Source organism: Heterocephalus glaber, unplaced genomic scaffold, assembly GCF_053883595.1.
Source record: "Heterocephalus glaber isolate CG9 unplaced genomic scaffold, H.glaber_assembly_v1.0 deba00001531, whole genome shotgun sequence".
Taxonomy (NCBI): Eukaryota; Metazoa; Chordata; class Mammalia; order Rodentia; family Bathyergidae; genus Heterocephalus; species Heterocephalus glaber.
In genome coordinates, this window is record NW_028258329.1 from 6,404,999 (window position 1) to 6,421,750 (window position 16,752).

A 16,752-nucleotide genomic window follows, 5' to 3' on the forward strand; every position below is an offset into this window, starting at 1 on the left:
ACGGATACCAGGTGTTCTAGTGCCATTTGCTGAAAACACTATCTCTTCCTCGGCTCTTGAATTGAGTTTATATTCTATAAAATGCTAATGTTAAATAATCTTTCAAAAACTCAGTGGTCCATATATGTGTGGTTCTATTTCTAGATTCTCTGTTTTATTCAAATGATCTATATGTCTTTCCTTACACCAACACTGCCTTGATTACTATAGCTTTAGAAGAAGTCTTAAATTAGGTAATAAACATCTTCCAACACTGTTTTTGTTTTTGTTTTTAACTTTTCTAGGTCCTTTGTACTCCTCCATAACTTTTAAATTTCAATATCCAATTCTTCATTTATATCAAGTATACACAGACCTGAAATTTTATATATACCTTGTGTTTTCTAATCCTGCTAAATTCAAGTACAAGTTCTAGGGGCTCCTAGATATTTCTTAGAATTTTTTCTGTAGATGATCATTTCATCTACATATAAAGATTTTGCTCCTGCCGTGCCAATCCTATCCTAGTTGTGTCATTTTATTGCCAGACTATTTTGGTGGGGCCTAGGTTTCAAAGTTTAATGGACAGATGGAGAGTAGGCATATCTGCCCTTGTTCCCCACCTTAGGGAGAAAGCATTGTATCTTCTCCATTTATATAAGGCATTCTCACTGGAAGTATGGAGTACATGTCTTTAATCTGTTGAGAAGTTTCTGTTCTACTTCTAGTCTCCTGATAGCTTTTACCATGAACAGCTGTAGAATTTAGTCCAATACTTTTTCTCCAACTAGTGACAGGATCATATGGCTTTTTCCTTTCCTCTGTTAAATATGATGACTTTTGGGGGTGGATCTTCCAATGCTGAACCAACACTGCCATCCCTATAACAAAACCACTTTCTACATCCTGCCAGATCTGACTTCTAATAGTTTGTTTTGTTAAACAAATGTCTACCTATGTTCATACTTTTTTCTTCTATTATCTTTATCCAGTTTTAGGATTAGCACAATGTTGATTTCCTAAAATGAGGGGAGAAGTGTTCTTTTTTATGCTTTAAATGTTTGATATAATTTATCAGTTAAAACGTGTATGAGCCTGTTGTTGTCATATAGGCAGATTTTTCAAGCTAGGAATATACTTTCTTTAATAGGTGCTATTCAAATTTTATATTTCCTCCAGAGTCAGTTTCATTAATTTGTCTTCCAAGGTACTTCTTAGAAGTTGCCAAATTTATTTCAAAAAAGATTTTTGTAATATATGTCAACAGTTTGGTTTTCTTTGTTGTTAAATAGTATTTTATTGTATGGACTTACCATAGTTTGCCCATCTACCAGCTAAAGGACAATTGTGTTGCTTCCATTTTTCCCAATTATGAATAGAACTATTATCCAGTTTGGGTTTCATGTGAACATAAATGTCCATTTTTCCAGGGTAGAGTCTCGGGTTTAGGACTGCAGATGTATACAGTAAATATATGTTTAATTTTGTGAGGCACTGACAAACTGTTTTCTAGAGTGTGTGCCCCAGTGTTCACTTCCACAGCAATGCATGCACATTTTGGTTGTTCTGCAGTCTTGTCAGTTCTTGGTATTGTCAATACTTTAAATTTCAGCTATTCTAGTAGGCTTGTAGTTGTATCTCATCTTAGATTTAATTTGCTGTAATACCTAATGATATTGGGCATTTTTTCATGCTTGTTGTCATCCTGCATTCTGTTTGATTAACTGCCTATTTTTATGTCTCTTTCCCATTTTAAAAACTGTGTTGCTTTCTCTTGTTGCCTTTGAGAGTTTTTTTTATCCATCCAAGTTGGACATGTAATTTGCAAATATTTTCTCCCAGTTTGTGGCTTATCTTTTCATTCTCTGAATAGTGTGTTTCACAGAACAAAGTTTTTTTTTTAATTTAACAAACTCCAATTTAACAGTTTTTTTCTTTTATGAGGTATACTTTTTGTGCCATATCTGTGAACTCATTGCTTAACCCATGGTCAAGGGTTTTCTTCATAAAGTTTTAGAGGCTCACATTTTGCATTTAGATGTACAATTGTCTTAGTTGCTTTCCTTGTTTCTGAGACAAAATACCCAACATCCAAAGTTAAAGGAAAAAGGGTTTATTTAGCTCAGTCTGTAGAGGTTTCAGTCCACAGTCAGGTGGCTCCAAGGCAGGGTGGCCTAGCAGACAGGCATCACAGAGGAAAAACAGTTCATGGTGGGCAGAAGGTAGCACAGAAAGCAAGGGAGCTTAGCAGCTTTTTTCTGCCCCCTTTATATTCTATTTAAGATGCCAGGATTAAGGCAGTGACAAACCAATCAGTAGACTGATTTAGTAACCACACACCCTTAATCCTAGCATTGTACCATGAATCAATCACACACTCTATATTTAGTCACCTCTGAAAAAGCCCCACCTATGACTCCATGAGGCCTTTGAGGGGGATAACTAGATACAAACCATTACAACAATCTATTTTGAATTGATTTTTGTATAAGGTATGACATTTAGATCAAAGTTTGCCTTTTGATTCAGCACCATATCTTGAAACTATTATCCTCTCTCCATTGAATTGCTTTAAAACTTTGTCAAAACTCAGTTGATTATTTTTGTGTGAATCTATTTCTAAAGTCTGTATTCTATTCCACTGGTCTACATGTTTATCCCTTTGATACTATCACCTTGTCTTGATTGCTGTAATTTTATAATATGTCTTAAAATTTTAGTCTTCTGTCTCAGAATTGCTTTCCCTTCCCTCTCCTCCCTTCCCCCCTGCTTCTCTCTCTCACTCCCCCACACACACACTCCCTCCAAGTTTTAGAATTAGCTTGTTTATCTATGAGAAATTCTGCTGAGAATTTGATTGATAATGTGTGGATTCTATAGCTCAACTTGAGGATAATTTATATTTTTGCAGTGTTGAGTCTTCCAACCTGTAAGCATTTTGTGTTTCTACAGTTTCTTAGGTCCTCTTTGATTTCTTTCACCAGAGTTTTGTAGATTATATATATGAACTTCATGCATGCTTTGTTAGATGTATACACATTTCATTTTTATTTTTTATTATCATTATTATTATTATTATTATTATTATTATTATTGGTACTGGGGATCGGACTCGGGTCCTTGTGCTTTTGAGGCAGGCAGCAGAACCACTGAGCTAAATCCCCGGCCCCTCATTTCATTTTTGAAACTATTGTAAATGTTACATTCAACATCAGTTTTTAATTGGGCACTACTAGTGGTGTTTGCTTTTATGGCCATTACAGCAAATTACTACACATTGGGTGCTCACAGCAACAGAAATGTGTTCTCTTGCAGTGTAGCGGGGGCCAAGTCTACAGCCAGCTTTGCGTTGAGATCAAGGTGGCAGCAGAGCAGTGCTCCCTGCAGAGGCTCCGAGGGGAGAAGCAGTTTGTTGCCTCTCATCACTCTGGCAGCTTCCAGCATTCCTTGGCTTGTTCTTGCAATTCCAGCTCCTCTGTCTTCACACTGCCTCTCTTTCTGTTTCCATTTGGGAGGACACTTGTGATGGCATTGAGAGCCTACCTGGATAACACAAGGTGATCTTCTCATCTCAGAATCCTTGACTTAATCACATCTGGAAAAATGTTGCCATCTCAGGTAACAGTCACAGGTCCTAGGGATTAGGACCTAATATCTTTGAGGACATTTTTTGGCCCACCATATTAGTTTCTAGTAACCAAGATGTGAGTGTGTGTGTGATTTTGTGTGTTGGCCTTGATCCTGCAACCTTGCTATACTCATTTATTAATTTTAGGATTTTTTGTGGTAGATTTCTTGGGATTTTCTACATAGACGATCATGACATCTGCAAATGGAGACTTTTACCTTTCCAATTTGTGTGAATTTCATTTCTTTTTCTTGCCTTTTTTGACCAAAGCTTCCAATATCACATCAAATAGTATAAAAATTGACATCCTCACCATACACCTCATTTTAGGAGGAAAGTGTTTGTCCATTTTCCCAAGAATAGTGTTGGCTATATGCTTTTGTAGCTATCCTTCAGTAAGTTGAGGAGGTGCTTTTCTAGTCTTTCTTTGCAGGATGCTTTTTAAAAATCATAAATGGACATAAAATTGTGTCACGTGATTTTTCTGCATAAAATAATATAACCATCTATTATTTTCTTCACTAAATTAGTGATGGGATGGATTACACTGATTAATATTCACATATTGAATCAGCCTTATATTACTGGGACAAATCCTGCTTTGTTGAGGAGGAGTATTTTTATGGATTGCTCATTTTAATTTGAAATATTTTGTAGAGAATTTTTATGTCAATGTTAACAAGAGATATGGGTCTGTAGTTGACTTTATATTGTCATTGTCTAATTTTAGTATCAGGGTAATTCTGGCTTCAGAAGGTCATTGCAGATGTGTTCTCTCCTGTTCTATTTTCTGAAGAAGATTGTGGAAATATCTTATTTGTTCTTTGTATGTTTCATAGAATTTTCCAATGGAACCATTTTTGCCTGGTGTTGTTCTTTTTCAGAAAGATTTTCACCATAAATTCAACTTGTTTTATAGTAATTTGATATCAGGTTATCTGTTTCATCTTGGATAAGTTTTAGTCATTTTTAGTTTTTACAAAATTGATCTATTTTATCCAAGTTGTTGAATATATGTATAGAGATGTTGATAGCATTTTTGTTTTTGGTAATTCGCCTCCCACCCCTGCCCTTGGCAGTCTTGTTAATGAGCTATCAATGTTATGGGTCTTTTCAAAGAAGCAGCTTTTAGTTTTACTGCTTTTCTTTTGTGTCAATCTCAGTATGGTCTCTTTTCTCTTCATTGTTTATGTCTTTTATCTTAGGCACTTTCCTCACTGCTGAGACACAATACCCAGCACCCACAACTAAAGAAGGAGAAGTTTATTTTGGACCGTGTTGTAGAAGTTTCAGGCCTTGCATAGCTGGCTGCCTGGTGGATGGGCCTGGGCAGAGAAAAGCTGCCCACTTTATGGCAGCCAGGAAATAAAGTGAGGGGAGGGAGATAGATCCTTTCAGGCCGAGCCCCTAGTGATGCACCTCTTCCAACCAGGCCCCACCTTGTAACCACAGTCAGCTGTAAGCTCATCAGTGGACTGACCTACCAAGATGTAGCGCCCCCAGGATCCCATCACCTCCCAAAGTCCTGCCTAGGAGAGCAGGAGACTTGGAGGAACATCTAGGTATAAACCATAGCATCTTTTGGTTTGGCTTTAGCTTATTTTGCTCATCTTTCTAGTTTCGTAAAGCTCAAATTGAGATTTTTCTTTCCTAAATAATGTTATGCATTTCCATTTTAAGCACTGCTTTAGCTGCTGTTATGGTTTAGATCTGTATGTCCTCCCATGCAGGGGTGTTGAAGGGTGATTGAATCGTGGGGGCACTGTAGTTAAATGTGATGTTAGGAGGTGGGGCTGGTCAGAAGAGGTGGGTCACTGTCTCCCTCCCCAGCTTCTCCCTGTTCTCTCTGCTTCCTGCCAGCTATGACAAGAGCATCTTTGCCTTCACTGTGCTCCCCTGCCATGCTTGGAGTTGACCGACCACGGACAGAAATGTGAGCCAAAACAAACTTCACCTTTAAGGTGTGGGTGTCCGGTATTGTGTCTCAGTGAAGAGAAAGTGACTAAGACAGCTGCACTAAAATTGTTTTATTTTCATTTTCATTTAGTTCAAATGATTTTCTAGTACTATTTGAGACTTTTTGACTCATTGATTATTTAGAAGTTTTTTAAAAAACATTTCCATGTATTTTGAGATTTGCCTATTATCTTTTTGATAGTACATTTGATTTCTAGCTTAATTCCATTATGCTCTGTAAATGTCACCAGCTAGCATGGATTCTTAGCCACATGTAAGATGGAAATCAGATATCACCCAGTTGTTGAGTCTGCTGATGACTGTCACCATTGTCTGCCTCTTCTTCAGGACCCTCTAAGGGATAGGGTCCTTGTATGGACTTCTAAGATGTTACTAATCAACTAAATATTCTTGCTGAATTTGTATAGAAATCATGTTTCCAATTCATAATAGCCAAACTATAGAAACAACCTAATTGCCCATCAACAGATGAATGGATAAAGAAAATGTGCAGTATTATACAAATATAAAGACTGATAAATTTAAGTCATTTGTAGGAAAATAGATAGATCTTGATATAATACTAAATGAATCAAATCAAACAAAGGCGGTTAAATATTACATGGTTTTGCTTAGATGAGAAACTCACAATATAAATAAATTTAAAGGTAAAATAAAGGAGAGATGGCAGGAAACAAGGAGGCAGACTTGTGGGAGCTAGGGAAGGGGAACAGGGAAAAGGGAGAGAGGAGAACGAATGGAAGGAAGGGGATTAAAAAGATGATCAAAATGTGATATGTGCGTGTACCAGTTCTCCAAATGAATGTAATTGTCATTCATTACATTTACCAATACAATTAATAAAAAAACTACAGGGCCGGGGATTTAGCTCAGTGGTTTCGCCACCTGCTCCGCAAGCGCAAGGACCCGAGTTCAATCCCTGGCACCAAAAAACGAAACAAAACAAAAAAAACAAATGAAAAAACCACAAATGGGCAAAGTGCACTTCTTCTGGTGTTAACAGCCTGAGCTTTTAATGTCGGCTCTTAAGGTTAGCAGCTCCCCTCACCTGTTGGGCCAACAGCTCCCAGTGGGGTTGGGACTCTCAGCCCCCAGACATGGTGACTCTTGGCAATTCTGTGTTGCTCTCTGTTGTTCTCTGGTGTTGGCTGCCTTCTGTGCTGCTGGCAGCTTTTGGCACCCCTCGAGATAGAAATCATGAATAGGCAAGAGGAAAAGCCATCTGCCAGAGACTTTCTTAGCACTTAGGCTGCATCATCAAAACAGCACATGGACTGAGCCTGCTAATGGTGTGAGCAGGCTACTTACATAGGGAAAAGGGGCGAGCTCCAGCATGTGCAGTGGCAGACTTTTTCTTTGGTCATGGGTGGGAGAGGGCCCTAGCAGACCTAACTGAGGAGCGCTGCGGTGGACAGAGTCATCCAGAGAGGCTGCAGAGTCCCCTGGGATCCATCTGTATCTGAAGTCCGCAGCAGCCACAGTGAATGCCTCCCAGAGCAATGATGGGGCACAGAATAAAGTACTGTGTAAAGTACCTCCTGAGGAGTGTTGCACCCTTCTCTCCTGTCTCAAATGCACTTTGTATAATTTGAGTTTGTTCAGTTTCTTAAGGTTTGTCTTATGACCCAGAGTGTAGTTTATCTTGCTGAATGTTGGTTCTGTGGATATTGGGTTTTCTTTAGAAAACTAAATTTCTAAGCTGGGCCCATTGGTTAGCATAGTCACTTAAGACATCCTGGAAGATGTCACAGCCAATTCTTTCCTTTGTCTAGAACGTTAAAGATGTGAGGAGTGATAATGAAGAGGAAGAAGAGGAGGACAATGACGACGAGGAGGAGGAAGAGGAAGCTACCAAAGGCAAAGAGAGAGACTGTTTGAAGAATGGCCTTGGGACCAACAAGCACCTCATTCCCAATGGTCAGCACAGCCATTAGCTTGAAGCCCACGTGACTCCCATGCACAGTGTTCCGCAAGGACTGTTGGGAGCCTGCTATACTCCCCACTCCATTGCTGTGGCCAAGAGGACCACAGAGACCCCAGGTTCTGCCCTTCCCTCTGTCTCACCTTTCCTCCCTCCTAAGATATGTTTAACAATATGTTGTTAATTTGTGTTAGAGTAGTAAATATGGGGCCAGGGATTTAGCTCAGTGGTTTTGCCGCCTGCTGTGCAAGCACAAGGACCCGAGTTCAATCCCCAGTACCAAAAAAAAAAAAAAAAAGAAAAAAAATAATAAATATGCCCATGCCTGTGGATTTTACTGCAGTTTGGTCACAGGCTGGTCAGAGATTTCAGAGATTTCTCCAGAGCACTGTTTGAGTTCTAGTTGCATTCATTTGTGTACTTGAGAGACATTTGACTTTTTCAGGGGCTCGCTTTGCTTTAGCCCTTTCTTCTTTTCACCTTGCCTATCTTCAGGATGGTTTGACCAATGCTAAGGAAACCCGCTTTTTCCCGGATGTGTTCAGCCACAGAGAGCAGCTCATTTCCCAAGGCTGTGTTAGAAATGGTGGTGGGACAGTTGCAAGGACCAGACAAGGAGTCAGGTTCCAGGGCTCGTGGCCACTTCCTGCCATGGTGGCTGAGGTGCTGGTCTCTACAGTGCGATGGTAGTGCTTGCTGCGCAGCCTCACGGGGTTGGGTGAGGATCCAGTGAGATAGGAGAACTGATGTGCACACTGTCACCTGCAGGGTTGTTAACTGACCCTCTCCACACAGATTCTAGCTGTTTGGAAGAGAGAAGCCTGGGTAAACTTGGCATGAATGAAAGGTATAAACTTTAAAAATTCCTCTCAAATGTGTCTGAGATGCCTGGAAATGCACATACCCAGAAGGCTGTTTCCACTTGATTTGCTAACTATGTATGTATTAGCCCCCAACAATAGTTCTCAAGTTCCCCTGGAAATAATCTCCTCCCTCAGGTCCTGTGGCCAAGGGAAGGGAGCTTTAGCACCTTTCCTCTTTATCGTTTGCTGGTTTTCACTTTTCCTCTCTAACAGGGAAGCTTCCCTGTGCTGCCTTGAGAGTCCCTTCTTCGGGCCAGCAGAGCTCCCCATGACCCGTGGGTGTCGGTCTGGGGCCTCTGCAGAGGAGAGGGAAGCAGGTCAGGTTGCACACTGAGCCACGTCACCTGGAAAGCCTGAGCCTCTGGATGGCATTCGTGGGAACTGCCTGGCCTAAGGAAGTCTTAGAAACAGAACAGGAAGCCACATGATTTTATTGCCATCATCCACCCAATCAGACTGCATAACAGTGCAAAACCACAACACAAAAGGCCATAAAATACCCACCCCCAGCAATGTCCATGCAAGGTGCTGAGCCACGCCAGCCCTCCTGGTGGCTGGATGTGGGATGGTACACCAGGGCTGGCTCTGCCTCACCCTCCAGGAAGGGAGAAGCTAGAATGGTTGAACACACTCTGTCCCTGTTACAGCTTTGTCACTGCAGGGGACACATGTCCTGAGCACAGTAGGCACTGCTGACCTCAGCGCCTTCTGGGGTCCCACTGAGTAGAGGCCGAGCCTTCCAGAGAAAGACCTTGAGCACAGAGCTCCTGCTCCCCTCACTGCCCACCTGCCTCTCGCAGTTGGGGTCCTATTTTGTGTCTCCATCCTGTTGTGCTCAGGGCTCTTGCATGTACACAGCCACATCAAAAGGGCCTGTGGGGACTGGAAAGTGAGGTCCAACCCCTGCAGGTTGCAAGGTGCCTGTAGCAGAAAGGACACTGTGTACACTAAAAAGGTCTGAGATTTTTGGTTTTTAATAAAAATAGATTTTTTAAACCTGCAAGCTAAACAGAAACAAGACAAAACCCTTTGGAATTTTTTCCCCAACAAAATCTCTTGTTGAGGAATCACTGGAAGAAGAGAAAAACAAATATCAAATTTTCTCTGTGTATTTGCTTCAATAACATATGCATTGATGTATAATGTGATATTATAAATGTAAAATGACTCCACTCAAGGGCATAACTCTCCATTTATTATTAATAGTATGTCATTATTATAATTGTTGTTATTGTGGTGGGAGAAGTTGACACTAAAGTATTATTTTTTTATGTTTCCACTTAACAGAGTATTTTTTTTCTTCATTTATTTTGGTCTTGTCTTGGTACCAGATCTCTTCTTGTTTAAGGTAAAAAATTATTTATTTACATCTCTGTCCTTCAGTTTTTTACCTCATTTGATTGTTGAAGGTAAAATTAACATATCAATTTCAACTATCTCTAATGCAGCTGGAAACACGAAACTAACTTCGTAAGAGGTAGATACACAGTTCTGTAACATCCTTCAGGTCTTTCATGGTTAATTTTAAAGGTAACCTCCATTCTACAGAAAATAAGTTACAGGACTATGTGAGATGACTTTATTAAACTGACATTCACAGTGCCATCAATATTGTAATGGTTATGACTTAAAATAAAATAAAGTTAAAATCCAGTGCCCATGGTGACTGAGAGTCAGAACACACAGTGCTTGGCTTTTTAGAGATAAATGCTCTCCCTGAGCAGTGGAGACAGAGATTTGCCTCCAGAAAGACCCACTGGCCATGGGGGTAAACAGCAGAGAAGGGAGCCAGGTGGGAAGAGTCTGCCGACCTTGTGGCTCCAACTTCAAGCATGGGGCTGGAAGGGGCTGTCGCCCCAGAGCTCAGGCTTCCTGGGCTATTTGCCTTTCCAGGTATCACTGACACACTGAAGAAGAAGGCGACTCTAAGATTGAACCTCTTGGCTGTGCACAGTGCAGCCAGCCTGGGGGCAGGAGTCTGACTGGGCACCAGCCGAGCCCACAGCCCCTGGGGAAGGGTGACGAAAGGGCACATCGGGTCCAGTTGATGGCTCCCTGGCTGTTCATCAGAATTCCTCACAGACTTTAAAAAGTATATCTTGCTTGTTGCCTGCTGCCCATATTAATACAGTATTTCTGAGATGAGAAACATCTCCATGTTATCAGAGTCCCAGGTACTTGTGAAAAGCAGTTGGGATTCTGTGCGACTGTACCTGGCTTTATACCTACTGCCAGTTTCATGCATTAAGAGATGCGGAAATATAATGGTCCCATGTATTTAACTAAAATAAAACAGGGAAGGAGAAAAGGAAACAGAATAGGCAAGACAAAAGAGAAAACTCATATTAATATATGTGCCGCCAAAGCAAGCACAGAAAACTCATATTCAGATGGCAAGAATGATTTGGGTTGATAATTTCAACCCAAGTCTATCAGTAATTGCAGCAAGGGTAAAAACATAGTCTCAGATTGGATTTTTAAAAATATCAACTATATATTATTTATAAGAGATATACTGTAAAATAGGGAAGAAGAAATGTTGAAAGTTGAAGGATGGAGAAAAATATGCCATATAAACCGTACCTACCACCCAAAGTTCTAATACCAGACAAAGGCAAGAAGAACTAGTGGATTGTAAAAGGAGTGTTTAGTCATAATGAAAGGGATAAATCCTCCAGGAATACATGAAAAATCCACCTAATATAGCTTCAAAGTATATGAATAAAAATTTCACAGAATTCAAAGGAGTAACAAATTCATAATCCTGTTTGGGTGGTTTTAACACATTTCTCAGTATCTCATAGAACAAGCAGACAAAAATATCAGTAAAAGTAGAAGATTGTAACAATGAACTTAACAAAACTGACCTAATTGACATATACAGAATACTGTACCCCGTAATTGCAGAATGCACATTCTTTTAAGTGCACATTGAACATTTGCTAAAATAGACCATAAAGCAAATCCTGAAACATTTCAAAAGCTTAAAATCATATAGAATATGATCACTGATTGCTGTGAAATTAAACTGGAAATCTATAATTAAAAAGATAAGTAGAAACATTGCCACATATTAAATGATACACTTGTAAGAGACCTGTAGAATAAAATCAAAAGCTTTTTCTAAAATTTATTTGGAAAACTGTGTTGCTAGAATACCTTAAATAATCTTGAGAAAAATTGGAGAGGGAGGAATCACTTTACTCAGCATTAAGGCTCAGTGTGTAGCTGCAGAGACAATGTGGCATTGGCAGACACAGATCAGTGGAATAGAGCGTCCTCGGCGGGAGGTGGAGCTTAGTGGCGGAGTACTTACCTAGCCCAGGGTTTCATCCTCGGCATTGGAGGGGGCGTCAGAAGCACATCCACATAAATATGACCAACTGATTTGTGACAAAGATGCAAAAGCAATTCAATGGGGAAAGGAGAGCCTTTTCAATAAATAATGCTGGGGTAACTGAGTCCCAACCCGAATATCACATCTATAAAAAAATCAATTCAGAATGCATCATGAACTTATATTTAAGATGTAAAACTATAAACTTTTAGACAAAAACACAGAAAAGTTTCATGTTCTTGATCTAGAAAAAAGGGTCTTTTACTGACATTAAAAGTGTAATCTATCAAAGGAAAAGCTGATTAATTGGATATTATGAAAATTGAAAACATGGCTCTGTGAAGGACCTCCTTAAGAAGATGAAAGACAAATTGCTTGCCTTAGACAAACTAAGGGAAAATATTTGCGTCCACATATATTTGACAGAAGACTTGGGTGCGGGATCCTCACCCAACTTTCAAAACTATCTCCTCCAGCAAGATGATTTTGTTGAGCTTCACTTCCTGTGCCTGGCATTAGGAAAACAGCAGGCAGTCGCTGAAGATCAGTGGAGGGGTCAATTTTTAAATGAGAATTCCTAAGCCCAGCTGGGAGAAGGGTGTTACAGAGGTGTCAGTACCAGTTGGCCACACGTGGTGCCATGGTGAAGGTCCCTGTCCCTTGCTGTCATAGTCAGGGCCCCACCAGAACATAGGACTGGTAAAGTCTGTGCAGAAGGACTAAGGTTTTTTTCCCTCTGGAAACTTGCACAGGAGCCCCTCACTGCAGAGCAGGCTGCTTACCAGGACAGTTTTCTCATTTCATGGTCCCCACAGGGCTGCCACAGCCTCACCAATGGGCCTCCCTGGTTCCTTGTGAGGGCAGATACTGCTCAGCCCCAGAACCCCGAGTGAGTGAATGCCCTAGCCAGTCTCTCCTGGCCTGAGTGTTGTCTTCTGGCCCAGAAACTGTTGAGAAACTGATGCATAAATCTGTCCTGGGTGCCAGGGAGGCAGAGCTCAGGGCTGCTGTCTCACTGCTTCCCCATAACCTGGTGCTCTCAGTAGGCCCTCTGCCAAGTTGTCAAACTCTCCCTTCTCCTTGCTAATAAAACCTTCTACCAGGCAGCTCTCAATTCCTGTTAAGGAGGAGAGAGAGGGAGAGAGAGAAAAGTCAAAATCCATGGATTTTTAAGAGAGAGAAGTAATTCAGAGCCTCAGTCAGGGATGCTCTGGGGAGACGCTTGGGCCTTGGCAGCTGCTGTCGGTGCCAGGCAATTAGCCCAGGATATGGAACAAAGGGCTCAATATCCTTGACCAGACATTATGTCAGGCTGGGCATATTCCCCCTAGGAAGGGCAGAAAGGCTTCTTCAAGTTCACTACTTACCCACTGGGTTTCATTGGCAGGTTCCTATTTCCTGTGGTCCATCTTTCTCTTTAAAACAGGACATTAGTAAAGGAAGCTGTGGTAGAACAGCCTGGGCTGCATCAAAGATGAGCTCCTGCTGCACTGGCCCAGTTAGGTTGAAACAGACAAGGACCCCATGTAGAGCAGACATGTCACCGCCCCAGCTGCTGGGTTTGTGCTCACATTCTCTGTCCCCATTCTAGGTTTTTAGATGCTGCACACGAAGCAGGATAAAGGGAAGGACTTTGCTGCATTCACAGTGAGGTCCTAGACTATGAGCTGGATCTTGGAAGTCTGAGCTCACTGCTCCTCACCCCATACTGCCAGTATCACAGAAAGGTCCGAACACCAGTAGGGCTTTGTATCCTATGCACGCAAGAGCAGGAGCCTTCCCCTGGTCCTAGAGGGGTTGTCCTTTAAAGAAGCAGAAGGACCTGACTTTGTGGGCTTCCAAAGGTAGCCACACTGGGGTCAGTCAGGAATCAGAGGACAAGAAGACAGATGGCCAGGCAACCAGGAGAGCTTAGCAGAAGTTCCGAGGTGGCCAAGAAGAAAAGACAGAAAAGCCAGGCCCACGAGCTGGAGTTGCTTGAAATTTGCTACTCAGGTTAATGTGCTGAAACTGCAGGTCATCTAATTTCTTATAATTTCATCCACATCATGGGCCTTATCTCATCGTTCTGTGGATGAGCAGACAGAAGCCAGAGAGGAGCCACACTCGATGCTCAGAATATGGTGTCTGGGGTCAGAATCTCAGTGCACCCCATATGGGCTGTGCAGCTTGGGGAGCCACTTCATCTCCCTCAGCCTCTGCTTCCTTAAGTGTAAGGATGACATCTCCCCTGAGGTAGCCTGTGAGGGTTCCATGTGGCATATTTTGAAGCACCTGCCACAGAAAAAGCGCCCACAAAATATTAGCTTAATTTCAAAGAAATATACTGAAGTCACCCAGCTCGTGAATGGGAGATCTCAGATTTAAACCTGCACTTTCTGCTGATCTCCAAGAACCATGCTGTTTGTATTGATGGATTGAAAAATATTTATTGAGGCCCACTGTATGTCAGTCCAAAAGGTTAAGATATTTAGCAAGATGCACAGCACCATTGCTGTCCCTGAATGTGGTGGATGAGGGACATTGGAAACAGAGAGTATTGGTCAGATTTCAGTTAGGGAAGCAGGAGTCATGGTACGTATTTCAAAGAGAGTATTGAGTGCAGGGAATTGCTTATATAGGTGTGGAAGGGCTAAGACAACAACCAAAAGGGTGTAACTAGGGATAGTAACTGCGAGAAGTAGAGATGAAGACTTTTTTCAGATTATAGACGCTTGAGGGGTAGATCCCACAGCACTAGTGTGTGGATTGGATCCGTACTGCTTGCCCCAAACTTGGGATACAGAACAGAACCTGGAAGCTGCTGCTTGTATCGCTGAGGAAAGGGGAACCCTGTGGCTGGTGCTGGGACCACTGAGAAGTGAACACAGACTAGTGGATGCAGGAACCTCCACAAAAGGAGCCAAGACTGGCAGGGAAGGAGGTACTCTTAGGAGCAGGATTAGTGGCCTTATAAAAAAGACCCCAGAGAGTCCTCTCACCTCTTCCACCATGTGAGGACAGCAAGAAGGGCCACCTATGAGCCTAGAAACAGGCTCTCACCAGACGCTGAGTCTGTCTGTACCTTGACACTAAACTTTCCAGCTTCCAGAATTTAGAAATACAGCTCTGCCTCCATATGTGGTTTTGGATGCTAATTTATTATTATTGTATGTAAAAAGTTCATAGTAAAATTATTCATAACAGCCAAAAGGTGAAATTGAACCCAATACCTGTCCATGCTGAATGAATGAAAATACGGTACAACCACACAATGGGATATTATTTGGCAATAAAAAGATATGAAGTACCCATATATTCTACATGGATGAACCATGAAACATTAGGCTATTGAAGCTAGCTACAAAAGACGTATTCCATGGGCCGGGGATTTAGCTCAGTGGTTTTGCCGCCTGCTGCGCAGGCTCAAGGACCCGAGTTTGATCCCCAGTACCAAAAAAAAAAAAGATAAGTTCCAGTGACTGGCAACATCCACAAAAGGTGAATCTATGGAGACAAAAAGCTGATCTTCAGGGTGGGGGTGGGATGGGAGACAGGGCATGACAGCTAAGGAATATGGGGCTTCTTTGACAGGGGACACAGATATCCCAAAGTTAGATTATGGTGATGGCTGCACAACCTTGTGAATATACTAAAAGCTCAAAATGTACATTTTCAAATTCAATAACTGGCAAAATTAAACTGTCTTAACTTTAGTTAAGATGCCGTGAAGGCAGATGGCCTGTGGAACTTCTGACGTGATGGCAGTGTTGTGTTGTTTAAAGTATGGTGTTGGTAATAGGAGTGCTCACTTTGTAATTGTTTGTGGAGTTATACATTCATATTCTGCCCAGTTTTCACATGTGGTTACACCCAAGGAGTATGTTTTGAAGTCTGTGGTAAGCAAGTGCTCCTGAGAAAATGTCCTGAGCCCCAGTGGACTCTGTCCCTACCTCTCACTCCTAGGAATGTGACAGAGCAGCTATGAGGAAGCGTCCGTGTTTTCACGCGGAGCAGCCAAGGAGTCCCGATACCAGGGTCATGTCTTCAGGACAGCCGTCCTATTCTGGACGAGGAGCTCATTTGAGTTCTCTCAGTGGGATTCTTTCCTCCTGAGGCACTGGATTTTTCACCGAGTATAGAAGGACAAAGTAATTTCTCACCCAAAAGTAGACTTGAGGGAATTTGGGGAAAGAAAAAGCTGTGATAAATCTAGATATTTGGGAGCTGGTAAAAATCCCCAATTCCCTGAGAGAACAAAGGACCTCGGTCAGCGTGTTTGTATTTTGCCAACCCTTCTTATTTGATTTTTTTAAAAGTTCTTTATTGAGGGATACAAAATGTTTGGAGATGAGTTCAAAGATAGCCTATCTTTTTTCCACTTGTGGGGAAGTTGTATTGGGAAATTCTGAAGATTGTGGATGCCGAGGTCAGGAGTGTCATTGCTCCCGTTGTGTTCCCAGGGCTTGGTGCAGTCAGAAACCAGGGGCATCAGAAATGAGCCACACAAGAGGCTCACCCGGGCCTGGCACATACGATAGTCTCATGGAAATGTGTACAAGTGTGTTAGGTGCAGTTTGCACTTTTAATGAATTCTGCTGTTGAGTCTTACCTTTCTTACATTCTAAGATGCATTTTTTTTTGACATTTTAGCATCTCTGAGGTTAGATGCTTCTTAACGTGAGTGACATCCACAGTCTCCGTTGTCCCCATGCTGTCTGTCCTGTGACATTTATCTTGTGCCTATGCAAAGCTGGTCATTACTCGGGAGTACTTGATTGGACAACTGCAGCCCTTTGATGTTTTGGTCAATGAGCTATTTAGGGATCCTCAAGATCATTTGTATCTTATTTATTTTCCTCAAAACCTTTGGTTGACATTTTCTGTTAAAGTCAAGAAGGCCCAGGATTAAAGGCCCCAGAAGCTGGGAAGAGTTACACAGGGTTTTAAGAAATGTTCCAACATTAACACAGAATTTAGCAATTTCACTTTAGCTTAAGTACTAGAGACCCTGTCTCACACACAGTTACCTTCTGAGGAACTGGAAGTTAGGGCATCAGTGTCTAAA

The 16,752-nt window shown here is 41.7% G+C and overlaps 1 protein-coding gene across 5 annotated transcripts in view; it reads left to right on the forward strand.

Annotated features, from left to right (window-relative positions):
- Positions 1 to 10,034, forward strand: part of Cers3 (ceramide synthase 3) — a 131,814-nt gene extending 121,780 nt beyond the window's left edge. For all 5 annotated transcript variants that reach the window (XR_002397469.2, XM_021264747.2, XM_087188287.1 and 2 more), the window contains one exon: positions 7,357 to 10,034. Coding sequence is in view for 4 of the 5 variants with exons in the window: in XM_021264747.2 (XP_021120406.2) it covers positions 7,357 to 7,518 (162 nt within the window). In the remaining variant the exon portion in view is untranslated. The remainder of the gene's footprint in view (positions 1 to 7,356) is intronic.
- Positions 10,035 to 16,752: the final 6,718 nt, after the last annotated feature.